Source organism: Pungitius pungitius, chromosome 6, assembly GCF_949316345.1.
Source record: "Pungitius pungitius chromosome 6, fPunPun2.1, whole genome shotgun sequence".
Classification (NCBI taxonomy): domain Eukaryota; kingdom Metazoa; phylum Chordata; class Actinopteri; order Perciformes; family Gasterosteidae; genus Pungitius; species Pungitius pungitius.
This window is the reverse complement of record NC_084905.1, coordinates 5,543,896-5,571,621: the sequence shown is the minus strand read 5'-3', so window position 1 is coordinate 5,571,621 and position 27,726 is coordinate 5,543,896. Positions and strand designations below refer to the sequence as shown.

Here is a 27,726-nt window from a genome sequence, read left to right as displayed (position 1 = left end):
TTGTTAGGAGATTTTAACTCAGCGGCAACGTTTGTTCTGGCAGTTTTTAGTGGTATATGATATATATATATATATATGTTTAATCAAATCACCTCTCATTATTATGCTTATTGGCGCAGGAGACAAGAAGTATAGTTGCCAGGAGTGTGAAGCTGCGTTCTCCCGCTCTGATCACCTGAAGATCCATCTGAAGACTCACAGGTAACCAACTGCTTCTGACCCTCTTAGTACTTCTCTGAAGTTCATTTTTCTTTCTTTTCACTCTTGATTAGTGTATAATTTGACTCTTCCTTTTTATATCTTGAAAACTGCTAATGAGTTTTTTTTTAAATTTATGATTCCCGTTTTCCTTTTTTATATTTGATTCTTCACACCTCCAGCTCCAGCAAACCCTTTAAGTGCAGTGTGTGTAAGCGTGGCTTCTCCTCCACCTCGTCACTGCAGAGCCACATGCAGGTAAGCACTTGTTTGATGTTTTATCTTATACAACTGTTAAAATGGCTTGTATCCTTATCTTTCCACATATGGCACAAATATTGTTTTTCTAAATTTGCATGGGTGCTGATTATTATATAGTTAAAATCTGGTATCAGGACAACCCTTAGTTGCATTGTTGCTTGTGCAATTTCCAAAATAATAAAAGCAAATGATAACAATTAACCAGCGCATGGGGTCTTTTCCTCATCATACAAATCCTTTTTAGGCGGAATGTTTTCCAAAACATGCTTCTTAAAAAATTCTTGACTGTCTTCTGTCTCCTGCAGGCTCACCGCAAGAACCGAGAGCACCTCGCTCTGAGGAGTGAGAGGGACGGAGGGAAGAAGGGAGCAGGGGGCGATATTGACCTGGAGCAGGACCTGTATATGTGCGATTACTGCGAGGAGACGTTCAGCCTGACGGACGAGCTGGAGAAACACGTCCTGACCAGACACCCCCAGCTGTCGGACCGGGCCGACCTGCAGTGCATCCACTGTCCGGAGATCTTTCTCGACGAGGCGTCTCTCCTCACGCACATCGAGACGCAGCACGCCAACCGCAAACACAAGTACTGCGGAGTACTTTCTGAATTGGTGTAACCGCTGGTTTTCATTAAAGTGCAATGATGTCATGGGACTTTACATTGAACTGTTCTCTTGCCCCCCCTCCCTTCCCACCCTTCAGATGTCCTGTCTGTCTGGAACAATTCCCATCCGTGGAGGATGTCTACTGCCACTTGGACAGCCACCGCCAGCCGGACTCCTCCAATCACAGTGCTGCCAGTCCCGACCCGGCGCTGGGCAGCGTGGCCTCCATGAGCTCGGCCACTCCGGACTCCAGTGCCAGTCTGGAGAGAGGCTCCACGCCGGACTCCACCCTAAAGCCCAGCCAGGGCATCGAACGGGTCCGCAGGAGAGGCATGGAGTCTGTGGACGACATCGGGATAACCCTCAGTCATAAAGGCGGAGGTACGGCACCGCTCAGTCCAGTTCCGCTTGGTTCAAACCTTCAGGTCCTCTCCGTGCATTTCTCACCAGGCGGTTTATCTCCACAGGGGGAGGGGCCAACTGGGGTAAAGTGACGTACTCTTGCCCGTACTGCTCAAAGAGAGACTTCCACAGCCTGGCGGTGTTGGAGATCCATCTGAAGACCATCCACGCAGATAAGCCGCAGCAGAGCCACACGTGTCACCTCTGCCTGGACACCCTGCCCACACTTTACAACCTCAACGAACATGTGCGCAAAGCCCACCGTACCGGCGGAGGAACCATGGGCACAGTGGCGGCGGCTTTCCCCCTGCTGCAGTTCACCAACGTCACGGCGTTCCACTGTAACTACTGCCCGGACATGTTTGGAGACATCAACTCCCTGCAGGAGCACATCAGGGTGTCACACTGCTTGCCTGGTGGGATTGTGGCAGGCTCCACCACATTAGGTGTGTAGTTGGCAAAAGCTATTCCCAAACAATGGAAAGTGACTTAAAATACGTGCATTGTGTGTTAAAAGGGTGCTTGCTGTTTCCCTTAATCCCTCCTTTCTAGAAGGGAACCATGCCTTCTTCTGCAACCAGTGCTCCATGGGATTCTTGACGGAGTCGTCGTTGACGGAGCATATTCAGCAGACGCACTGCACCTCCGTCGCAGGGGGCGGAGCTTCATCTGGAGGAGCCGTGGCCAAACTGGAGTCTCCTGTACTGCAGGCTTCCTCGCAGTCCTTCATGGAGGTGAGATTTCGTCTCGAATTTCCATTCATATGACAGGCTTTCAAAAGGCCGGCCACGTCATTACCAAGCTGTGTATGAGCTGATGAACAATAAGCTGTTTCCTTTTTAATTAAGTTGTTTTCCTTACTGTGTCATGAGTCCAATTATGTTGTTAAAGTTGACTTAAGTTGTTAAATGATGCATACTGCTCATAAAATTGCTCATTTTACGATATGAATTCTTTTTCTAAGATGAGTCAGCCGTTACGGCAACTAATTGCTGGTCTAGTCTGGAATGCTCGTCATATTTCAGTTCATTACTTTCTGCTTTATTTATGATGATGACTTTAATTAATGGTCCCGTGCCTGTCTTCATGTCTTTCATTTTTTTTTCTTCTCCCTGTCATTCTTATCTGAAAAAGAGAGAGACTAAACAAGAGTATTTTGTACGTATAACAACCTTTAAAAAGTCAAATTAAGAGTTATTTTCCACGTACAGGTTTACTCCTGCCCTTACTGCACCAACTCACCTATCTTCGGCTCACTCCTCAAGCTCACCAAGCACATAAAGGAGAACCACAAGAACATCCCGCTGGCTAACAACAAACGGCAGGCAAAGGTTGCCGACCTGAGCCCCGCCTCCTCCGATATTGAGGTCTCCTCCCCGAAACGCCACAGACTCGGGGGGGACCTCACCCCCTCCACGGGCAGCAACGGGGACTACCCGTGCAACCAGTGTGACCTGCGGTTCTCCAGCTTTGAGGGTTTCCAGGCCCACTTAAAGTCCCACCTGGAGATGCTGTTGAGGCGCCAGTCCTGTCCGCAGTGCAACAAGGAGGACTTTGAATCCCAGGAGGCGTTGCTCCAACACCTGACGGTGCACTACACCACCACGTCGACCCAGTATGTGTGCGAGAGCTGCGATAAGCAGTTCTCTTCAGTAGATGACCTGCAAAAACACCTGCTGGACATGCACACGTTTGTCCTGTACCACTGCACTCTGTGCCAGGAGGTCTTTGACTCCAAGGTCTCCATACAGGTGATTTAAACGCATTCCATCCCTTGGGTGGTACCTATTTTTTTTTTTATTCACGTCAGCATTTCACATTTTGGGAAATTGAATACATACCAACTTGACTGCGCCCTCCCCCCCCCCCCCCCCCTTCTGCCATTTAGGTGCATTTAGCAGTGAAGCATAGCAATGAGAAGAAGCTGTTTCGCTGCACCGCCTGTGCCTGGGACTTCAGGAAAGAGTCTGATCTTCAGATCCATGTCAAGCACAACCACCTGGGCCAGAGGTCAGGCCTCCCAGGGGGGCTGGGAGCAGGTACCGTAGATCTTTTCCTGCTGTGATAGGCTAAGTTTCAGTAGAAATGCAGACTTGACTATCTGGAGAGAAGCATAAGGATCTGGGGAGTTATAGTAAAATGAAAGAAGACCCAAAAAATATATAATATGTTTATCCAACTTCTGCCTCACAGGACTCAAGCCCCGGAAGTGCATCTTCTGTGGCGAGACATTCGGAACCGAGGTGGAGCTCCAGTGCCACATCACCACACACAGCAAGAAGTTCACGTGTCGCTTCTGCGGCAAAGCCTTCCAAGCGATGCCGCTGCTAGAGAGGCACCTGAGGGAGAAGCACTGCATCTTCGACGGTGGCAGCATCACCGGCAACGGGGGCGGCGCCGGTAGTGGCGGGAGTCATAACGGGACCCCCAACGGGCTGGCGCAGACCTCCAAGCGAGGAGGAGGAGGAGGAGGAGGAAGCGGGGGCAATGGAGGCAACGGAGGCGCTGAAAGAGCAACGGTGGCGGCGGCCGAACAAGCCGACCTGCAGAACCTGCTGCTGAAGAACGCGGTAGCGGCAGGCGGAGCTGGCCAGGGCGGAGACGCGGCCAACAGCCACGAGGCCAGCGGGGGGGAGGAGGAGCTGGACAATTCGGAGCCCATGTACGCCTGCGACATCTGCGGCGCCGCCTACACCATGGAGTCGCTGCTGCAGAACCACCGTCTGCGCGACCACAACATCCGGCCGGGAGATGATGACGCTTGTAAGACTTGTTTCACCTTTTTAGCTATTTTTTTTTTTTTTTTTGACAGTTTATTCGTCAAAAACATGACCCTCTGTATGTGTTCTACGGCGATGATGATAAAAGTGATTTCACACACCAGGTTCCCGGAAGAAGAAGGCCGACTTCATCAAGGGGAACCACAAGTGCAACGTGTGCTCCAGAACGTTCTTCTCTGAGAACGGACTCCGCGAGCACGCCCAGACGCATCGCGGCCCCGCCAAGCACTACATGTGTCCCATATGTGGCGAGCGCTTCCCCTCTCTGCTCACCCTCACTGAACACAAGGTGCTGCTCTCAGGCCTGTACATGTGCATGTCAGTCGAGGTTTTCTATGTATGTGCGGGTTTGCACGTCAGTGGGTCTCCCCGTAGGTGCAAAAAACACTGCCGCCGTCTTTTGTTTATCTCTTCACAGTACTTCTGTGTTCCTTCTTTTTAAAGCAGGGGCTTAGGCTGCTTTGAATTTAGAATGTTAAACTGTCCTAAGAGAGGCAATTTGTGCTGCACCGCACTACAGGAAAACCCAAATATTCCAATATGGTAGTGTGTGATGCTGCTATAATCAGTCAGTATTATAACAGCCTGTATGCTTTTGTGCTTTGATGAAAGATCTTCCAAAAGAAAAACTACAACTGCTTTTTTTGCATCATTATGTTGACACGTTCTGTGTATATTCCCTCTCTGCAGGTGACCCACAGTAAGAGCCTGGACACGGGAACCTGTCGAATCTGTAAGATGCCCCTGCAGAGCGAGGAGGAGTTTATAGAGCACTGCCAGATGCACCCTGACCTCCGCAACTCCCTCACCGGCTTCCGCTGCGTCGTCTGCATGCAGACTGTCACCTCCACCCTGGAGCTGAAGATCCACGGCACCTTCCACATGCAGAAGCTCTCTGCCGGCTCTACGCTCGGAGGAGCCGCCGGAGGGGGAGGAGGAGGAGGAGGAGGAGGGGGGGGGAACGGGTCTGCGTCCTCGTCCCCCAACGGGCAGCAGCAGCAGCACAAGCTGTATAAATGTGCCTTCTGCCTGAAGGACTTCAAGAACAAAGGGGAGTTGGTGAAGCTGGACGTCAACGGCCTGCCGTATGGCCTCTGTGCCGGCTGCATGAGCAGGTGGGTGGCCACCATGCACAGCCCGTGGATAATGGCGTGTGTTCATACCGAGACATACTTGACATTTTGAAATCAACCCGGTTTTAAACTATTAAGTCTCTCACACGTGTTTCACACACTCTCACCATGTTTGATATTGGTTAAATTTGGCTCTTTTCCATGTTGGAAGCCTTAAAGGAGAGGATGTTTGGGCTGACTTTAGCTCGGCTACTGAATGTTACTAGACTTCTGCTCTAACGAATCATATGTTCTGCAAAATAAGGGGCACGAACGGCCAGAGCCCAAGCCTAGGAGGACCCGCCACGCCCGGGGACACGCAGGGAGAGAAGGCCGCGGTCGGACTGAGGTGTCCAGAGTGCGGCGTGAAGTTTGAGAGCGTGGAGGACTTGGAGAGTCACGTCCAGACCGATCACCCGGAGATCAGTCCCGAAACCAGCGCGGCAGGAAAGAAAGCTGAAGCCTCACTTGCACCGAAGGTGAGATGGATGGACTGGAGCCAGACAGGGGGGGGGGGATTCTATGGAAACGCCTCTTGACTTTCTAACTAAGATGAGGAGGACGTTTGGTTGTGTGAATAAACAGGAAACGTGTGCACTCAAATGCCGAAAAGCTAGAATCAGATTTGCATCTTAAATTGTCAGAGCCTCTGTAGTGCTTGTATATAAAAACCAAGCAGAAACATTGCCTGATGCTGGGCAGGAGAAAGACACCATTTACAAGGAGACATTTTCAAGCGAATCTGCTGAACTGTGGGTTTGAACGGGGTGTGTGCACCTGTGTGTATGTGTGTATGTGCGTGGATCTGTAGCTTGCATACGTGTGCTTCTGTGCATGGCGGTGTGTGTCCGCTGTGCCCCACTGGGTCCTGTGGTAGGGGCGTGCTGAGGCATTGTGGGAGCTGTTCGTTCTACTTGGTATTGACAGTCAGGCTCCCCGGGACTTGCCACGTGTATATGTGTGTGAGGGTGTGTACTTGCAAGTGAGCGTGTGTGTGTGTGTGTATGTCAGAAGCAGTTCCCAGGGACCATCTGCCTTACCTGCACCTTTGTTTCTACTTAGTCAAACAGCACAAAGTAAGATTTCTGTGTTCGCCGTGTGTGTGTGTGTGTTTGTGTGCGTGTGCGCAGGCTGAAGCAGCAGGGAGATAGTGGAAGTGGGGCCTTTGTGGGTTTTTGTATGTTTTTGTGCATGAGTGATCACTCTGTGCTATGAATGGATAAGCAGATTCTCTACTACTCTCCTCTCCCTTTGTTTCTATGTCTCTTTTGTCCTTTTTTCTTCCACACTTCAATCCCCTGGTCCCCCCTTTATTAATTTGTGTGTGTGTGTGTGATTGTGTTCTCATGTATTTCTCATGATTGTACTTTGTTGCTATCTGAAAAGAAATCTTATTTACCTTTTTCTGTCTTGAGCACGAAGGTTTACTTTCTTGCTAAGTGTTGTTCGGTGTTCCTGTGTCCTTGTCTTTCAGAAAAAGACCTACCAGTGTATTAAATGCCAAATGACGTTTGAGACGGAAAGAGAGATCCAGATTCACGTCGCTAATCACATGATCGGTGAGTGAGGCGCAGCTCTTCCACTCTCTCTCTCTCTGTCTGTGTGTGTGTGTGTGTGTGTGTGTGTGTGTGTGTGTGTGTGTGTGTGTGTGTGTGTGTGTGTGTGTGTGTGTGTGTGTGTGTGTGTGTGTGTGTGTGTGTGTGTGTGTGTGTGTGTGTGTGTGTCGCGGACGCATTCCGGCGACTGTGAATGTCTTGTTTAAGTTTTATTCCTCTCTCGCTTTGACACCACTACTGTGGCTATCGTGTTCTTCCCGCACACAGGTGATACAAACACACACACACACACAGGTGAAACGAAGAGCTCCTTTTGACTTGTGGGCTTGTTGGTAGATAAAATAAATATGTATATAAAACAAAATCAACCCCTGATTCTACTGCACTGTTGGAACAATGAGAACACGTGTGCATTATAATGTAGGTAAGCTTCATCACTGAGAAGCCATTATTTCCTGTTGAGGGCTCAGAGTGTGCCTATTATAAGTGGTGTGTGTGTGTTTTAACTAAAAAAAACTACCTCTGTAGTTTGGAGTCCATCTTCTTTCTTTCGGCTCGCTACTAATTTGCTGCCTTAGCATCTCTGTCGTCATGGAGATTAACGAGGTGGGCCGGCAAGGTGTTCTGGGGAGCAAACGCTCTGCACCCCTACAGTCAGACCTGACAGGCACTCCCATAGTCACCCATGTACTCCGAGGTGTGTTTGTGTGCTAGCGTGCGTGTGGAGCCGAGGGAGAGTGTGTGTGTGTGTGTGTGTGTGTGTGTGTGTTTGTGTGCTCACATTGCTCTGAGTTGTGTAGTAATGTCTGGAGACTTAAGAGAAGAGAGTTTAAATCAAAGTACAGCTGGAGTAACTTCTACATCCTTCCCCCTGGCAACCACACACACACCCACAGTCCAAAACACAATCATAGATGCACAAACACGGGAAAAACGCAGGTATGGTTAATGTTTTAACCATTGTTTTACCCATTGTTACCCATGTTCCTCTCTGAGCATCCTCTTGGCTCTTCACTTCATTTCCACATCTGTTTCACCTCACTTTCCTCCTGCTAGAGCATCCAGACGGTCAGTCTGCCAATTCCTCACACACACACGCGCACATCCTCACACACATTGGTGACACGTTTAGGTTTATCAACATGTTGCTCACCTTTCTATTAATACATTTTCTCCCCACCCTGACAGAACATCGATAAGCGATGTTCAATTTCACATCAGGCCAAATGCACTACATATATATGACAGTGTGCCAGCGTCCTTCCTTCAGCTCTCCTCCTCTCCTTGATCCTCCTATTTGTCTATGACAACACCTCCCTGCATCACCTCAGTGAAGGGTGACGCTGGGGGCCTGTCCACTGTTCTCGTTCACAGTCCCTCACATTCAACGACTCCACCACTGGTCCGTGTGCTCGTGTCACTTCTGATCTTCTCGGCCGGTTCAGTGAAACAGCCGAAGGCGTCGCACTGCGTCTCGGCCCGTCTGTGTGTCGACTGAGACACACGGTGAATTGTGAAACAACACCCAGCGCCTCCCATCCCGTCTTTGACGATGACGTGTTCTGACTCGCCGAGGGGGGGGAGCAGGGATGAGGGGGTCTGCCGTTGGCTCGTCGAGTCCGGGGCGGCGATTGTCACATTGCTCCACGGGGTAACACGCGCCGCACCGTTAATTACGCTGTCAGGAAGGTAGAGAGAGAGAGAGAGAGAGAGCATTCAAGCAGGTAGAGGAGATGAGGGTCAAAGTGAGGAGTCTGGGGAGGAACCATCCCAGGGATCACTGATGCACAGTTTCCATTACTTGCACGGGCTGCGTTTCAGGTCCTGAAATACAGATCCACAGCCTTTACTACAACATATACAGTACACTGTACTATGCATGTGGGTACAGAGCAATGTGTACAAATTACCACACAAAGCACAACTTAGGGTGTGTGTGTGTGTGTGTGTGTGTGTGTGTGTGAATACGGTCCGTTGTCCAGTTTAGCCTGTTGAGAATCAAAAAGCAGCTTCCACCCTGAAAAATCCCAGCTGTCCCTCTGAGATGTCCAATTTAGATGTGGTTGGTTAAAAAAACAAATGAGAAACAAATAAGATAAACAAAAATCTTTTTTCGGACCTCGATGTGTGCACAGTGACCAGTGAGAATGTTCTTACTTTGCAAAGATATCCTCTTCAAAATGGAGTTTTTGTGAGGACCACACACACACTCTCGCGCGCACACACACACACACACACACACACACACACACACACACACACACACACACACACACACACACACACACACACACACACATCTCTAAATAAGGTCCTTGACAGCATGTTCTGAGTGCTGCACGCAGCCACTAATGCTTTACTAATCACCTCAGTCTAGATTTCACAGCATGACACCTCGCTTCTCGCAAACATGTCGACACACACACACACACACACACAAACACCAAATACGTGTCTGCAGCAAACACGTGCAATCTCCAATTAGCATACAGAACGCAACCCTTGCTTTTGATCTGACACAAGACGCCAGCCTCTTTGTCTCTCCATGCTAACAGCTTTGGTAACATATCCACCTCCACCTCATTACTGTTCACCTCCGCTTCCTGTCCATCGCTGAGAAGTGCGAGGCCGCCTTCAAACCCCATGCCATCGTGGGCGCTTGCTGGCGGCTTTACGTTGCAGTACTCTCACCCGGGGGGGAAGTTGGTGGTCAGCTTCTCAGAGCTGTTTAACGTCTTCAGAGCGGCTTCATGTGGTGATCAGCATCAGGATATAAACTTTCTTGACCCCCCCCCCCCCCTCCACCGACTCCCCACGCACACAGAGACACATTCACACTGCGTATTACTAATCTTGCCCATTCTCTCCTCCGCTCCCCCCCCCCCCCCCCCCCACCTGCTTATTGGATGGCCCGTAGAAGAGCCCACCTGTCGGCCAGGTTTGTCCCATTTCTGTCTCCTTAGCTCGCACTATGAGCAAGGCAGCGTTGTGCTGCCCCACTGCCTGCCCATCAGCATTTCATTCTCCCGCTTCTTAATATCTAGATAAGTGCTGCTCAGTATGTATTGACTTTGATTCCTTAGTGTAGAGCGAAATACACTGCCGTATGCCACACTGCATGATGAGCTTCACTCAGGCTCAAAGCTGCTCACTAATTTCTGAATAATTTGTTTTCGACTGAATCCCGTGGGGAGGATTTCTGAACTGGACACTTTGTAGCCAAATCTTTGTACAATTACCCCTCACTTCACCTCAACCCCTCATTCACTCCAATCCCTGCTGCTAGCTGCATGCTTCACTGTCCCCCCCCCACCCCCCCCCCCCACATCATACATGCCACAAAAACACCACACACACACACACACACACACACAAACACACACCGATGCCTTGAAGGTATCGAGTGGCCACTCACCTGGATCTAAGTGCTCCCCGTGGAGTGTGGTGGCTAATGATGTGCCCTCAGCATGAGCTTTACTTACCTATTTACATCAGTGCACTCTAATAGTGTTACCGCGCCTTCTCCATATTCACCGATTCTTCACAGATTTGATGATCAGTAGTTAGGTAGGTGGGTGGGTACAGGGACGGGGGACGGGGGACGGGGGACGGGGGGGGGGGCAAAAGTGTGCTCTTGTTGGCTGGATACATGTGAGAGTGTGCCATCAGTTCCCTGTAAATATATCCTTCTCAAAAAGCAGCAAGTGAATGAAGTGTATTTTCACTCAAATCTGCGGCACTCTGGTTTTGTTATTTTCGAATCTCCCCTCTGCAGACGGGTGAACTGTCTGCAGCGAATCAATCCGACGCATTCCGCTCCCTTTAGTGTCGTTCCTCGAGGTCGCACTTATCTGCCGATTGAGAGCCTGTCTGCGAGCCTGCAGTCAAATCTGCGACGCGCTTGACTAGTAATGCCGGTCTGCTGTCTAAGCAGCCGCCCCAAGGGCCTCTGTGTGTGTCTGTGCACACACAGAAAGATGTGTGCACACCGCCTGCCCCTCTCTTTTTGCTTTTACACACACACACACGCGCACACACACACACACACACACACACCTGTCTGTATTTATGTGTATGTGGTAGTGAGGAGGGTCTGGTGTGGTTACTTTGTGTCACTGAAGACTTAATGAGGCGCAGAAGAAGCTTTTAGAGTCAATGGAGGTGGATAATGTGGTTGAAGGTTCACTCGTGTGTGTGTGTGACTCCTTGCCACCGGCTAGCTGCGTTGTTGTTTTCTTCTGCCCTGCTGCACTTGAATTAATAAGCTACAGAAGACTCCAGTGTGCGCGTGTTACTACGACTGGTGCGCGGTAGAATTCGGGGTGAACGTGTTTTTGTCACGTTTTTAACATTTCACATTATTAATTAAGGCTTTATTGGCATTGTGTTCCCAAAGCATCAAAGGAAATAGTGAGCAAAGGAAAGAAAGCAGAACAGTAATTATAATGATAGTGGTGCTCTTAAGATAAATATTTTCTGTATAATTCCATGTATGCGTTATTTTAATTTTAGAAGGAATGTGACCATTTTATGGAAGGCGTGTTCATGTTCAAGTGTTACTGTGATACTGCATATTATGTTCATTTTTTACGCTATCTAACCCTTTAACACTGTTACCTAATGGAAGTTTGCACTGTAATGTTTCATTCACGTTATATTCTCAGTTGAATGTTATGTCTTGATAATGGAAGTGAGGAATAAGGACACATTCAGATTGCGCAGAGGGACCGAGCGGGATGCCGGATGACAGCCCCCCCCCCCCCCCCACCGTCTTCCATCCTTCCCTCCCTACTCCCGTCCTTCTCTCCATCCCTTCCTCCCTCCCTCGCCACCTGGAGCCGGCGAGCTGTGACACCAGAGGGAGGGGGGGGAGGAGTGGATGATGACGAAGGGACAGGGGGATGAGAGCAGGAATTTGTGCCTTTATCATTTTACTTCAACGCCACCTCGAAAAAGTTTTACATTGGCATGATTACAAAAAAATGTATCAAATATTTAACATTCACACGGGGAACTTGAGTACATCTGGTAAAAAAATTTCAGCCCAGTATTTACAACCAACTGCAGCCTTCCCAGGATGACATTGGTCATGCTCCTTTCTTTTTTCCCAAAATTCAAATCTAATTTAAATCAATGCAAAAAACAAATGTATTTCTGACCACCGGACGAGGAGAACAGAACGCCTCCACGCACGCAAATGATGCCGCTGGTTCCTGTCCTTCGCCGCCACGATTCCGTGCTTTGCACAAAACGTAACATCCTTCACTCATCCCTAACCTCCTCTGACACTGTTAGAAAGACAGCGCTCGCCGTCTGTTCGTCTCCTCAACCATCCATTGTCTGCTCCGTGTGTGTGTGTGTGTGTGTGAGCATGCACACCAAATTATTTGTGTGTTCCAGTCTGTGTGTTTTGAAGGCTACGAGCACGCCGCCCCCCCCCCCCCCCCCCCCCCGAGAGCTCATTTTGTCATCTCCTCGCTTGATTTACCTTCCTCTTCCTCTGCTGTTTATTACCAGTCATTACAAGCTGTTTTGGAAACCTAATAGGACACACTGACAAATGGACTGGGAGAGACCCAACTAGGGTACCAGGCATCACAACGCAGTATCTGTGTGTGTGTGTGTGTGTGTTTTTGAGAGTGAAAGGGTGTGCCTTTGCCTGAGAGAATTTCCCTACATGCAACATCAGCCTTGTTAACTATCTATCCTGTCTGCTTTGTTTGAGTGATGTCTTTATTAGCCCTCTCTGTGTGTGTGTGTGTGTGTGTGTGTGTGTGTGTGTGTGTGTGTGTGTGTGGTTTTTCTGAGAGGGCGGTCAAAGATGGATGGCTGTATACTACCTGAAACCTTCCTTGGCAATCCCCTCTCATTCCTCCCCCCCCCCTCTCTCTTTCGGTCTCAACCCCTCCAGGTGTGGCCAGGTGTGGCCGCACCAGCTGCTAAAGAGAACAGGACAATTATACACACACACACACACACACGCATGTGAGCTTCCTCTCTATCTCTGCTGGCTAATTGTCACAAGACAAACAAGGCGCTTTGCCTTTTATGCGCTTCATAAACAGGGGCCAGGCAACAATTAGCGCCCTCCTTAATTCACTAACTATTCTGAATTCATTTTCTCCTGTGACAGGCACATCTGTCACAGCTGGTAGCGACTGTCTATGTGTGGGAGACAATGGAATCGGGCTGTGCGTCTAAACCGGATGCGTGTATGTGTGGGCAATAAAGTGGCACAGGTGCTGTGAAGGAAGAGAACGTTGTTTATATGTCTACATGTCTGTGTGTCCTAGTCTTGGTTATGTTAGGGGGGGGGGGTGTTGCTTTCAGAGCAATGGAGGGTTGACCTTTACTCAAATTTAAAAGGAGCGTGAACCGACTACAGGAAGCGCAGCAACTTGGCCGTAAGTCCTTTTTTCTGAACTGGCAACCAAAAATCAACTTAAATATTCATCCTCAGCTAGAGATTGGGACTCGTGGAAACTGGGATTAACTTTGATAAAAGCATTTATTTCAACCCCTTTTATGATCAATGTGTGCGGTGATAAATATATATACGCTGACGTGTCTGTTCAAATGCCGACCGTTTGTTACGCTGCTCCGGCCTGTGGGTGTGAGCTGATTAAACTGGGTGGGTTTGCAGGGGTTTAACGGTAGACGGGACAGACAGACGAACACGAGTCGAGAGAGGAGGAGAGATTCGGCCTATTTTGGCTCGCGCTCACTCCTCTCGCCGAGCAGCTGGACTTCATTAGTGGCTGGTGTTAATTACTGGGACTGTACGCGCGCACACACACACACACACACACACACACACACACACACACACACACACACACACACACACACACACACACGCAGCCTGTGATTCAGGGTCACCTTGCTCGCCTTGTTTGAACCAGCAGAGAGCGGTGGAGATGGTGCCAGACAGACGAAAAAAAGAAAGAAAAAAAACGAAATGGAGCGCGGCCGCACACGTGTGGCGGTCCACTGTGGGGCGGCTGCTGGGGGCCTTTGACCGAGCGATGGATATTGAATCTCACAACTAGAGGCGGCAATGACAACGTTTGTGTACACAGGAGCAGTGTAACTGTCTGAAGGACCGGTGCACCGATGGGATCGTCGTTCTCTGGATTCTTGCTCCACTGTAATCGGGCGTTGGAAACGCACGCCACGTGCTTGGCGCTTCGGTCCGGTAGTCTCGCTGAAAGCAACATATCAAAATCCCAAATCATCGCGTGGAGCAGGAGGAACGTGATTGGGGAGTTTCGGTCGGGCCGCTCGGTACCCGGAGAGGAAGCCGAGGCGCTTATAGAGACGAGCGACGCTCGCAGCGTGAGGTCGGAGGCCAAGGCGTGCGGGGAGAGGCTCAAGGGTTTATCTCTGGCTCCTAATTACACGGCGGAGGACCAGAGAAGGCAGGAGTGGCAGCGAGGCGGAAACCACGGTACACACTGTCGCTCTTATCTGTCGTCTCCAAGCAGATGTCGACCGGGCTGTTCTCTTTATTGCAGTACAAAGGCCTTCTGACAAACACACACACACACACACACACACCCACATCATCCTGGACAAATCAATGTATTCTGGTTTCAGTAATTTCCCAAGGTGCTTTGCTCCGTAGCCCCCCTTGGGTGAGCAAGGTGACAAAGCCAGCGAGGGAGGAGAGAATCTCTCACTTTGTGTCCTTTCTAATCTATTTCCCTTGTTTGCTTTCTTTCTTCTTTTTAGTTCTTTCACCCTACTTTGTTTTTTCTAAATTAGAAAAGTAAATTGACTTAATATGCCGCTGCATACCGATAGATTAACATGCACGGCAGGATGTGGAGTACTTGCTGTGATCTTTTCTGCTGAATAATCCATCCATTTTTTTTTAACCAACATTGGAACCGAATAATCAGCTGAGTTCAGTTTAAACTTCAACCTAAGCCAATTTGGTCAGGTAGAATTTCTGGCAGGTATCGGGATCCCCGTATTGAGGGTGTAACGTTGCGTTGTCTAAATGTTTGTTTTTGTTCTTTGCCTTTCGTTCTATCTGGTTTGTTAGTTGTGACCACCCGCGCGGGGAGGAGTCTCTAAATGTGGGGCAGTTCCAGGCTCCGCCCTTTACCGACATTAGGGTACTTATGTACTTACAGGACCTCTGTGGCCTCACAGCAGCCGGTTCACCCTCCTCTACCTGGTACATCTCTCTCTCTCTCTCTCTCTCTGTGTCTGAAGGAGATCAATATCATTTTGCTCCGGCTCAAAGACATGGGCAGCCCTCGCGTCCAAATCCTCTAAATATTTAGCCGTGAGCGCGGCCCACACTCGCGTTTTTAGCCAAAACGATTTCAGACCTGGTTCTCTCTATGAGCGAGACTTTAAAACCCTCATTTTTTTGTAAAACCCGTCCATTTACAGAGAAACTGGTGGTGGCAAAAATAAGTGCTCTAGCCCAATAATCAAAGAAATGATTGTCCGGTTGATCCGATAAAATACTGCTTCCAAACCTCTGATTGCATTCTATTTTTTTTTCTTCTTCTTTTTTTTTTTAACTGCCGCCACAGACGTGTGCAGCAAAGGGATCGTTTTGTTTTTCGGACCTCTTTTGAAAGAACAGAATAAATCATTAGCAAATATTTGACTGATGACTCTCCCAAGGTGCATACTTCGACGCGTTCTTCACTCTGTGCCCACACAATGTCCTCCCCCCGGGCCAACGGCTCACCTGCGGCGCTCCGTCAAAAGGCTTTGTAACAAGGGGCCGTGCTGCAGGTCCCTAGATTGGAGACCGAGTGGGGCCTCGCACACAATGTGGGTCCCCCCCCAACACCCCCCCCCCCCCCCCCCCTCCACCCACCACATCATGATAATTACAGTATCGGCGTAATAACAGTATCGTGGAGTGATTTGGTTTTGTTGGAATAAGTAAATTCCAGAACTCTGCCCTTGTTTCCGCGGTTACTTGGATTCCGTTCTCCTTTTGCTCCCTCCTTCCTCAACCACCCGTCTCTGTCCCTCCTCAGCCCTGCATCTCTCCTGGATAACAGACACTCATTTGTGACGGAGCCAACCTGCTAATGGCGGATGGCAAGAATCAAAACCGCCGTGCCAAATACGTGCACAGAGAGACACACACACACACACACACGCGCTCACACAGTATTTGTACGTACTAACATGGACATCCGTCTGGAAATACTCATGCTGAGACGTCCTCTACTCACACACACACACACACACACACACACACACACACACACAGCAAAACTGTCCCAGGTACAGGCACGCACACGGACACACATCAGTGCATAGGTACACAACACATCCACACTAATGTATTCACATAACACTCCATTTGCTCCCCGCTGCATTGCTCCTGGTGCCGGGCTCTCTCTCTGCTCTGCGCTGCGCCTCCTCCACCTCGTTCTCCTCCCTCACCACCACCACCTCCTCCTTCTCCCAGTACATCTGGCACGCTCAGCTGCCGAGGAGCGCCATAATTATCCCACCGGAGACGCACGCATTTGCACGTGCGTACGCACACACACACACACACACACACACACACTCCGCATCGAAAGCTCACACACACTTGTCTTCGGCGATCCGCGCCGCTCCCTGCTGCTCTTCATCACTACCGGGGCTTCATTAGAGTGTGTGAGTGTGTGTGTGTGTGTGTGTTGATGCATGATGCTTTTGGATGCCATCCAGATGTTTTTTCTTTATAGTTGAGGAGTCGGGCGTGTCCTATATGCAACTGCCCTGTGCCAGTATGCCTGGTGCTTTGAGTTTGAATCATGTCTCTGGTGTAATCTAGTTCCTTTCTGCCCATGTCCTGCTGTCCAGGAGAAGGCCTGACCGGCTGTTCACATCAGTGTCCACTCCATGATTTAGCCATCATGCAAATGTCAGCAAGTGGGCAGCACAGAGCCTGGGATCAGTCTGTGACGGAGCTGTAGGACCCTGTTGTGTCGCAGGAAGGGAACATTGAGGCGCCTCACCAGTAATTTTTGTCTCATCTAAATTCAATTCAGTATGCTTTATATGCATGAACGTGACAAGGGAAATATTCCCAAAGCGTCAGGTGATAATGAGATTATAAAAAAACATTGTGTCTTGGTGAGGAGATGTGGAAGTGTGGGCAATTTCGCAATATGTAGTGAGATATTCATTTATAACATGGCAATAACTGAAAAGATGTGTCATCCGTAACATTGGAAAAAAAATATGCCTGAAAATCAACCTTTTCTTTGAATACTGTCAGTTCTGTGGCGTTGGCATTTTCAATTGTACACTTGCTTCTGTTGACAAGCGCCCATTGAGTCATTTAGCACCTTCAGTGCATTTGGGCCTTTAGTCTTGTTTGGTGTCACGCTGTAATTACTTGCCTGTACACGTGAAGGAGAGGCTGAAGGTGGAGTGCTGCTGTGTTTTGGTGGGTGGCTCTCAGTGTGTGTGTGTGTGTTTGGGATCGAGAGAGAGAATGTGATAGACTGAGTACAGTGTGATTGGTAGTAATTACATGTACTGTAACTGTGTGTATTGTAGTCCTGTCGGCCTTCAGTGTGTTACTATGTGGGTATGTATTTGTGAGTGTGGTCTCTTCTCGCCTGCTGGGGCTGCTCGGAGTGTTACTGAAGGTTTGATTCCCAGGTCCACTTTGTGTCAGACGTACCACAGAGCCAAAAGCCATTGTTAAAAGGTTCTGGAAACGCCTCCTGCCACTTTACTCTCAACTCGTGCTTTTAGTGCCACAGGAAGCTCGGGGAAAAAGCACCTGCATCAGTAACATGGACGGGTGCTGCTGAAGACAAATTAAGTGATGGCTTTGACGTTGTCCACGAGCCACTTGAGCCTATTGATTCCCTTCTGTTTGGACGGGTTACCCTCAGTTCTCTCCTCATTCTAGAGCTCTAGAGCTCCTCTTCTGAATTCAAATGCTGTTGACTTTCCTCGAAAGAGATTGAAAATGGCCTTGTCCATGCCACAAGAAGACAAAACAAATATTTTGTCAGTACGGCTGGTGCGAGGGCAAGGGAGGACTCAGATGCAGAGTGATGAGAAAATAAAAGGACTTTAATTGTCGAACTCACAAAATCAAAATTGCTCCAACCAAAAAAGGGGAGGAAGGAGGAGAAAACAAACCGACCAAAACAGGGACCTGGAAACATGAAACAGACTTGACTTGACTTACTTTGAACACTGACATGTAGACAATGACGCGACAAAGGACAACTGGCACACAGGGCTTAAATACACAAGGGAGGTGCAGGTGATTGGACACAGGTGGAAACACTCAGGCAATCACGGGACAAGGCAGGAAGTGAAGTTACCCAGGAACACAAGAGACATGAACACTACAAAATAAGACATAGCAGAACCAAACCGTGACATATTTGTCTAGTTTGTGAGCCAATCCCTAACACATCAGTTTGTTAACTGGCCCATTGCCCATTCATTTGGACATGAATTCAGACCCCACACCCGTTCTCCAACACTAATAGAAAATGAATACATTCACATCATTTATAATGGTTTTACGACTTACTAGTTATTTTAAATCAATTCTATTCTATCTAATAAAAAGGAGAATATTGTGTATTGTCAATTGTGAAAAGTATTAACCTGAGACATTCACAATGGGACCAGTGGAAGGACCTGGTCTGGTTGTCTTCAGTTCCTCGGTCCCCCCCCGCCTCCCTCTCTTCTTTCTAACCAGTTTACCCGTGAGATTTGCTGGACTTTCTCAAACACACACACACACACACACACACACACACACACACACACACACAGACACAGACTCTGGTGCTTGGTGTTAGGGGGCCTAGGTAGAGGTGTAATTTCCCCAGTGTTCTCCCTAACCTGGAATATGTGACACTGTGACACACAAGAGGAGAGGGAGTCTCTATATGTGTGTGTTTTTCTTGTGTGTGTGTGGTTGTGTTTTTGTCTGTGTGTGTCTGTGTGAGGACAAGGTGATGAGAGGTTTTACGAAAAAAAGGGAGGATTGAATGGGGGGGAAAAGGTTTTGGTAATGTGATTTCTGTTCTCCGTGAGCTCCAAAAAGGAAGTGGGCAGTTTCCACATTGGGGTCGAAGAGGACCAGCCAGGGTCAATAACAAATATCTGGGTATGTGTCTGGTTGGTAAAGTGCACTGTCTGTCATCATTACCGAAGCAGCTAAACTCAACTGGAAATAGAAAAAAAAAAGGAACAAATACTGGGACTTTTTGGAAAGCAGTGGAAGTAAGTAAAAAGTTCATTGACGTGTACATCCGTAGTGCATATTGAAGCCATCCAAAAAGGGAAATGAAATCCCTCGGGTTCAAACGGTTAGTCGTCTCAGCACAATTAAAATACTCTCTTATCTTCCACCTTTCGACTTGTTCTTCTTTGGCACTTCCAAACGACTACATCTAACATCGAATCTGTTTCCGCTACCTCTGGATCCACTTTTCTTGTCTTTATTAGACAAATGCCACAGCAACAGCGACCCCTCTCACCGCTCCAGCCCCGTCCGCGTGGGCTCATCTCTCTGTTGGTCGCTGTAGAGGCTGCAGACACCACCGGCTCCCTGATTTAGGTTTGGACAAATGGCTGTTGGATCGATAGCTCCCCACCAGCAATATTTGGTATCAATGCATGTCCTCCTCATTACCGCAGCGGGCTGCCCTCTCCATGGACCTGAATTATTCATACACACAAGCAGGCGCCACGATGCAGCAACACACACATACATGCGCACAGAATACCGGATCAGAGAAGACGCTGGCCTTTCGCTTTCTCTGTCTGCCTCCGATCCCTACTTCCTCCCTCTCTCTCTCTCTCTCTCTCCCTCTCTCTCCCTCTCTGTCCATCTGTCTCTTTGTCCGCTTCCCTTTAGCCCGGGGCGGAGAGAAGACGAGCAGACAGAGTAGCACCAGCCCCACATCCCTTTTCCTCCCTCTCCTTTTTTTTAACCTCTCGTTCACCCGGATGCTTACTCACGGATGCCTCGCTCAGCACCCCCCCCCCCCCCCCCCCCCCTGCCTGTGCGTCTTATTTCCGTTTCTAATAATACCACTTACACCACACTATTATTTATTTCTTAAAGTAATTCTGTTTAAATGTATCCTCAGTGACTTGATTGTCCTTTCAGCACAATGTGTTTGCAGTACACAGAGCAGAGTTTAAACCCTCCTTGGGCATTACAACAGTGTGAGGAAGCCAATGACGCCTTGATGATTTATTATTGGCAAAATGCTATGTTTTATAGGGAGTATTGCTTTAGGTAGGACTGTGACTCAGTTACTTGATGTTTTGTTTTCTTGCCCGCTCATCCGTCATCCGTTGATGTTCGTTTGGTTGTGGTTCGCGACCTATAATACCGATCATAAAGTTTAACAGCCTGGTTGCGTTGTAGCCGTTAGCCACTTAATGTTGTATGCTAATGGTTTCTAATGATGTGTATGTGTGTGCATGCGGTCCCTGTAGTCCAATCACATCTGCTCTGCAACACTAAATAAATATGGGATCGGTGTTAATTACAGAATGCATTAAAGCTGGTGTAACTCTGCTTCGGCCCACACCTTTCACTGCACCTGTTGACACAGACACACTCTAAGAACACAGTCCTTTTTATTTGCCGGATACGCTGGTTCATAAAGGATAGCTGTGAGTTATGAAAGGTCATGTAGGTCTTCTAGCCACAGAGCATCACACCGCAAGAGTGACAGCGCTACACATCACACACACACACACACACGCATCACATATTTAGAGCATGGCTCCTAACAAAGGGTTGATTTCCGAGCAGATGTTGGGAGTGCTCCCGTGGTAATAAATCTCATCACTATCCCTATGCTTGTGTGTGTGTGTGTGTGGGAGACGGAAGGGACTACTGGGTTTCAGAGTTCCTTTTGATAGGCATTATTTGATTTACAATAGTGTGTTATGTGTGATAGACAAAGAGGACCTAGCTACTTGGCACCTTCAAAGTAATTGTTTCCTTTGGCTTGTTTGTACCTATAAAAAGAGGGTGTTTGTACTACTCATGCTATGCTTTTCATCCATTTTTGCACCATTCATTGTGATATATAGTTTTGTTAATATAGTGCAATGTTTACTAGTTGTTGCTCTGGTACACCGTTATTCATAATCAGTTGTTGCTATGGTACACTGTTCTGGTCCATCAGTTGTTGCTTTGGCACTGCGTTGTGCACCATCAGTGGTTGCTATGCTACTCTGATCTTAATCAGTTGTTGCCATGGTAAACCGTTCGTGGTCCAGCAGTGAACTGCAAGTCCTGCCTTCTTATTGTGTGCAACAGCACCCAAGCCCAACACTTGGGCTGTGTATGTGTACGCGCACGTTGATGTATTTGCGTGGGAGGGGTTGAGGGGGTGATTGTGTGGCCTGAGGTGCACAGTCCTTAGCGGTTGGCTAACAGCAAACCCCTTCCATACCCTGATCAATGCGGTGTCCAAAGGTGTGTGTGTGTGTCTCTCTCCCTCGTTAGCAGGATGCCCTGAGTCCAGGGACCCCTGCATTCCCTGCCCAGGGACACACACAGGTCCCAGCACCTGGGCCAAACATACACATGTACACACACTCATTCACACATGGATGCAGATGTACACTCCAGACACACACACACACACACACACCTCCCTACCTCTCTCTCTTCCTCGCATTTTCTCCTTTTGCACCTTGCATACAGATTGAGTACACACAGCAGTCCCTGTGCGCTGCAGCAGCACTAAGCTTAACACACAGACACGTCCTGTAACACAAACCCTCACATTGCGCAAGGCAGTGCTTCCAGAGGGTTTTCCTGTGCAACATAAAAAAGAGATGCGTTCCCTTTGGAGGAACCAGTGAGAGCGGTTAAAGCTGAGCTTCTTCTCTAATTTCTCATTATTGTTCAATTTCGCAGAATTTTGCACCTTTGTGTTCCGAACTATCGTGAACTGTTGTGTTTGGATCTTGACGCTGTCTGTCTAACAGAACGTCACGGGTGGCATATTTTTTCCCAGATGTGTGGGTGTTTGTGTTTAAATAGTCCTGATGTTCATGGGTCAGAGTGTGAAAGCGCTCTGTCTTACCGTCAAGGACACCTTTAATTAGAACTGCAGGGTGTGTGTGTGTGAGTGTGAGAGAGAGAGAGAGAGAGATGATTGTTCATGATTAATACAACATGTTTGTTGCAGAGAGAGTTCATCTAAAAACGATTTTTAAAATATTTTTTTCTGTTATTTTTTTGTTTGGTGTGTGAGAGAGAGAAAGACCAATGTCATTAACGCGGATTCCTTATTAATGATGGTGTAAAATAATGTCTGAGTAAGGGCTACTTATTATATTAGAAATGCATGTTTGACTGAATACTAGATCTTGAATTTCAGACGTTGAGGCGGTAATAACAGAGAATAACACAGTTTAATAACTACATTTTTGTCCACCCCTCCAAGGCTGCAGCATTTCTCTCTTCCCCTTAAATTGAGCACCAGCCAATGACGACAACATTTATTACTTTTGCGCTCAACTTGTATTTCAAAATGGCCGCTAATGGCTGATGTTGAAATAAATTGCATCAGCCCAGCTCGTTAGCGCATTAGCACCAAGCTAGTTGAGCAGGTCACAGAGTAGCATCTTAGCAAGTGTACGATCAAAGTGTCCCCCTGACTTGAAACTAAAGGATGAATTGATGTGGACAGGATAAAAATAGGATAAAGGTGGCAGCGGACCAAAAGATGGAGAAATAAACCGTCTTCCAATTTGGACATGATTAGGAAACTGTTGTACGGCTTCCTGTTGTGTTGCAAATGATAAAACCTTTCCAGCCGAACGCTGGAGCAGCTCTACAAGCTCCGCGCCGCATCACGAGTGCCTGCCTCGACATTTGGGCTGCTGCGAACGCGCCTCCACCCCTCAGCCAAGCTGCTCGCGTTACACACAGACATGTGTTACTCCGAAGGTTTTCACTCCCTCTGTCTGTCCCCCTTCCTCCTCTGAGCTCCTCCCCCTCTCCTTCCCCATCTCTTCTTTGCAGGAGGGGTTGGGGCGGGGGGGTGGGGGGGTTGGCAGTCGGATGGCTGAAAGGGTGGACACCTAGGGGGACCCACACAGTAGCGAAAACACGCACTCACACACACACACACACTCCCAGAGCCCAGGGAGTGTGTGTGTGCAGAGAGCAGCTGTAAGGCCAGTGGACTGTTACTGTAGTTCTTTGTTCAGCCCTGGCTCAGCTCCACTGAGCCTCTCCCTCTCTCTCTCTCTCTCTCTGTGTTAATCTTTCATTTTCTCACAAGACTTTCACTCTCAACCTGTGCTGGCATTCATTTATTTCATTGGCTTTCTTCTCCTTTTGCCTTTCTCTGTTTTTTCTTCTCCTTTTCTTCCCCTATTTGAGTGGTCTGGTCAGGTCTTTGCGGCGTTTAAAAACGATGTTTAAATGCCGAGGGAAATGGCTGTGACTTGAGCGGCGAGAGCTTCAAAGAGTGACACAAACTTCTCTGTGATTTTCAATGAAATGCATCGCAAAAGACCACTGAGATTCCGCCGTGTCCATAATAATCAAATGGCATCACATTCATTATAAACACCTGTTCCTTGTTTCTTATTAACCCCCCCCCCCCCCCCCCCCACACACACACACACACACACACACACACGTCCAAAGTAGAGATTAGCAGGTGAATTGTGAAGCCAGAAATGTCTCTCTGTGTCTTTGCATGTTAGCGAGGGTCCGCGCCCGTCCTGCGACACACACATCACTGGGCTGTGTGTGTGTGTGTGTTTTTGTGTGTCACTCTGCCTCAGTCTGGCGTGCCGGCTTCTGAAGTGAGGGGATGAAAGAAAGCATCTTCTGTCGCCACTGCGATCCGCCTAATTACAGCAGCTTAAGTGCTTTACCCGTGGTCATCACACACTGTCAAAACACACACCGCTGAGCGCCTCAGCGCGCGCGCTTTCATTTCTGAAGACCACGAAGGCTTCTACTTGTAACCGGCTCAGTGGTACGTTAGTGCTGCGCGTTTGTGACTCCTCTTGACTGTGTCTCTTTCTGCACTCTGTGCTTATTTCTCAGCCTCCCTTTCGCGCTTGTGCTTCTTATTGAAGGTTGGATTGATTTTCTGTTTTCAAAAGAACTACAGCATACACTCTGGTGTGTGTGTGTGTGTGTGTGTGTGTGTGTGTGTGTGTGTGTGCGTTCGTGTCCTTTGTGAGTGGTGAAATTAATTACTTTGGTGGTGTGCATGCGTGTACCTGTGTACCGAGGTTTCTTTTGGGTTGCGTGGTGCTTGCGGGGCCCTAATGGAGTGTGGAGTGTGTGTTTACGCGGTCCCAGGCCGCTGTTTAACGCTTGGCGAGCTGGAACTAATTTACTAATTGACTTTTGAGTCGGGAAGAAACAACAGCAAAAATAAAGGGGGGGGGGGAATAAAGAGGGAGAGCGGGATGGAGAGACACACTGGGGGCTCCTGAAAAAAGTCTCTTGCGTTTCTTAAGAAAAGTAGGGGACCAGGATTCAGTTGTTGGAAGTTGCGCGAGGCAGGACTCAGGTCTCTGCCTCTAGAGGGGGCGAGACGGAGTCCTTTCGGGGGCCGCTTGGCGTCCTCTTGCATGGCTGTGTGTTCATGTCTGTCAGCTTGCTGACAGGCAGCTGTGAGAGCCTGCTGCTAGATTATACAGAGGCCTGTCTACTCCCAGAATGCACCTCAACCGCGGCAGCCCATGAAGACGACGACGGCGGCGGGTTTGAGCAGCAGAGACAGCCTGCAGTCTCTCGCTGAGCTCGTCGTACACGAGAGCCGCAGCAGATATGACACCAGGAGCGGATAGGAGAGCATCCTAGCATACAGGGGGAGGTGGGGCGGGGGGCTGGACCGTTCTGGGCGGTGATGGTTAGGGTCTCAGGTCAAGGTACTCATGTCTGTCCAAGCTGCCCCTCTCTCTCTCTCTCTCTCTCCATATTTTTCCCAAAGATCACTTTTAAACAAACAAAGGACACCTGATGGTCAAACTCAACGCTGCTGTGGAGCTCCTTTGTACAAAGGGACTTTCTCTGTGAAGAAGGATCCATGTTTAATGCATATTTTCTTTTATTTATTACAACCGGGCTGATGAACAGAAACAATTATAGCGTGGGTTCTACCAAATTTTGCAGGATGAGAGTGTGAACCTAAAGGCTTTGAACATGTTGTTGATCTCCACATTAAAACGCATCAGTAGCGGGGTGAGCACGGTGGGGACTGTTTTATTTTCCCACAATGATTTTCATGATAAATGTTCCTCTTTTTCCTTCTTGATCTGTTTTTTCTTTATTCCCAGTCCTCCCTCTACCCCTCTACCCCCCCCCCCGCCACCCTCCCCCCTCTCTGTTAGTGGTCCTCCTGTTCTCCTCATTTCTCCTTCCCCGCCTCCCACATCCCTCCCAGGGAGAGCAAATCCCTCTTTTCCTAGGTAAGAGTGTAGGGAGGAGTGGTACGGCTTAGATCTCGGCCCCCTGCATCGTCCCTTCATCACCCCCCGCCCCGCTCTCTATCCATTCTCTTGTTAAATTATGGTTTCGCTGCCCTCCTGTTTCTTCCACAGTGCCCCCTTCTCGTCCCCCCTATTACATTCACATTTACATTTATATTTTTGCATCGAGCAGATGTCTACCGGTCTTCAAATCCTGCACTACCTGTCACACGATGAGTAGCTGGTATTCAAATAATGTGTTTCTCTATCCAAAGACGTTCAAACGTCACCGGTAGCCTTTGACAGAGATGTAAAAAGCCACTTTTCTCTCCTCCATTTCTCCCTCCTTACATTTGGCTTACATCTTTGGCTTTTTTTAAGTTCCAATCATGCCAAGGTGGTCTTGCTTTTCTTTCACCTTGTCACTATGGAAATAAACAGCCACTTTTCTTGGCAGCCTCCCTTCTCCCTCCACCTCCTCCTCCTCTTCCTCCTCCTCACCCATCTCCCTTTAGCTCTCTCCTCTCCCTCTGGGGACTCGGTGTCGTACCTCTGCCCACATCCTCTCATGTGTGCACTTTCAGTTCATTTTAGAGGCGGTAGGGGAACGGGGTGGGGGGTGGGTGGGGGGGGGTTGCTTGGCCAGCCATTAGTATTTTGCCTGTGTTTTCTTTCACTCACTCCTTTCATCCGTCTCTCCGCTGCGTCTCTGCCACTTTTACCTGGCGCTGTTGGAGGGATGTCCCTTCCCAGCTGAAGGCTTTGTTTGAGGCGTGAAAGGGAAGGAGCAAAAGATTGAGAAGAGGGAGGGAGAGATCAGGAGAGAACGCACGCCGAGGGGTTGTCCCTGGGGAGTTGTGGCGCACACTGTGTGCTCGTGCCATTATAAGTTATAAAGAATCCAGCTCCAAACCTTTCTTCTTTGTATACCGTTTTGTGTAACTCTGCAGTGAGCCGTCATCTCACAGATGTAATAAAATGCTGTGGCAACCGGGCCTTCAGTTTCACTTCACCCGCCTGTGGGGCCAGGTTACATTAAAAGACAACTGCAACGTCAAAAAAAAAGAGATTTACTGTGATTGGGGTTATGACGTGATGATGTCACAGAGTTTGAAGTGTGTCAAAACGGAGTAAGTCTGTGTTCATGACGCGCATGGACTTGAAAGAGATCAATTATGCCCTCCACTTTATTTGTCACTGGCAGCTCTGTAAACATATGCTGTGTGAGTCAGTGACTATACTGATTGTGGGTGGAGATGTAATGGAAGCAATGAGCCTCTCTCAGACCACAGAAATTACATTATGGCCCCGTGGAAGAAAAAAGATTTTTTTATTCCAATGCAATGTGTGACTCAAAACACATCTCTGGTGCCCTTCAGCTCAGTTCAACATTCACGTCTAATTCGATCGGGTTGACTGTTCTCATAGTTATTCACACACCTGCTCAGTTTCCATGGTAATATTCAGATTATAGTTACTGTACGTATTCTGGGAGGACATTTGCTGACACCTTTTGTAGGGGTTTCACACTCTGACTGGAAATCCCAGCTGTTGGCATTTGGCGCAATGACGGATTCTTGGTACAGTAGAACGACGTGATCCGGTTAGTTTAGTCACATCCTTTTCACAGGAATGACTGTGTGTGTCGAGGAATACATTCCCAATGTTTCTGTCTCTTAACGCAGCAGCCATCGCGCATCTCGCTCCCTCAACATGTATCCATCTTCCCGGCCTCCACTCGGTGACTGCGTCCCGCTCTCTGTCAGGCGCTGGATGGATTGCCCATGTGTGGTATGGAGGCAGCTCCTCAACTCACGCAAAACACACCAGAGCTGGTGTGTGTGTGTGTGTGTGTGTGTGTGTGTGTTGGCATGCTGAGCCGGGGTGTCCAGGCTTGCTGTGGATTAAACAGACTCGGAAGCACACGCAGTCGTACTGCACATGCAAAAGGGCACAGGCCCATGTGGAAAACACATCAAATTAATAACCTGGCTCACACACACACACACACACACACACACACACTCTCTCACTGAGCTGCAGCTACAAAAATGTGCGACAAACACACTGTAGAACATGATTGTGCAGCCTCACTCGTGCACACCACAAAGAGCACAAGCATTCCCCAATTCATTGGTCCTCATCTTACGGTGCGCAAGGTGTGTGACGGAGGAGTTAAAAGGCCAAAGAGAAAATTCCAGGGAGAGACAGGAGAATGCACCCCCCTACTATGCTTTGAATGAACCACTGGACCCAAGGGCCCCCTTAATTTCTCTCTCTCTCTCGCTCTCCCCCTTCAGCTGTTTTTGTTTTGCTTGTCTATTTCCCATTATGTTCACTCCCCCACATTGTTTTTATACATTCAGACCTTCGTGTGTTG

General features: G+C 48.6%; 2 protein-coding genes across 4 annotated transcripts in view; both read left to right on the top strand.

The window, feature by feature from the left end:
- LOC119195886 (histone H2AX) overlaps positions 1–27,726 on the top strand; it is a 545,468-nt gene that overhangs the window by 98,810 nt on the left and 418,932 nt on the right. The gene's annotated exons all lie outside the window — the stretch shown is intronic.
- The window catches only part of znf423 (zinc finger protein 423), a 103,137-nt gene that overhangs the window by 45,827 nt on the left and 29,584 nt on the right, over positions 1–27,726 (top strand). For 2 of the 3 annotated variants that reach the window (XM_062562741.1, XM_037451133.2), the window contains 14 exons: positions 120–201; positions 381–456; positions 765–1,045; positions 1,162–1,445; positions 1,532–1,912; positions 2,019–2,200; positions 2,678–3,217; positions 3,355–3,505; positions 3,660–4,229; positions 4,351–4,535; positions 4,937–5,361; positions 5,624–5,837; positions 6,833–6,917; positions 9,832–9,852. In XM_062562741.1, the coding sequence (XP_062418725.1) occupies positions 120–201; positions 381–456; positions 765–1,045; positions 1,162–1,445; positions 1,532–1,912; positions 2,019–2,200; positions 2,678–3,217; positions 3,355–3,505; positions 3,660–4,229; positions 4,351–4,535; positions 4,937–5,361; positions 5,624–5,837; positions 6,833–6,917; positions 9,832–9,852 (3,477 nt within the window). The remainder of the gene's footprint in view (positions 1–119; positions 202–380; positions 457–764; positions 1,046–1,161; positions 1,446–1,531; positions 1,913–2,018; positions 2,201–2,677; positions 3,218–3,354; positions 3,506–3,659; positions 4,230–4,350; positions 4,536–4,936; positions 5,362–5,623; positions 5,838–6,832; positions 6,918–9,831; positions 9,853–27,726) is intronic. The other variant, XM_037451135.2, reaches the window with a different exon arrangement.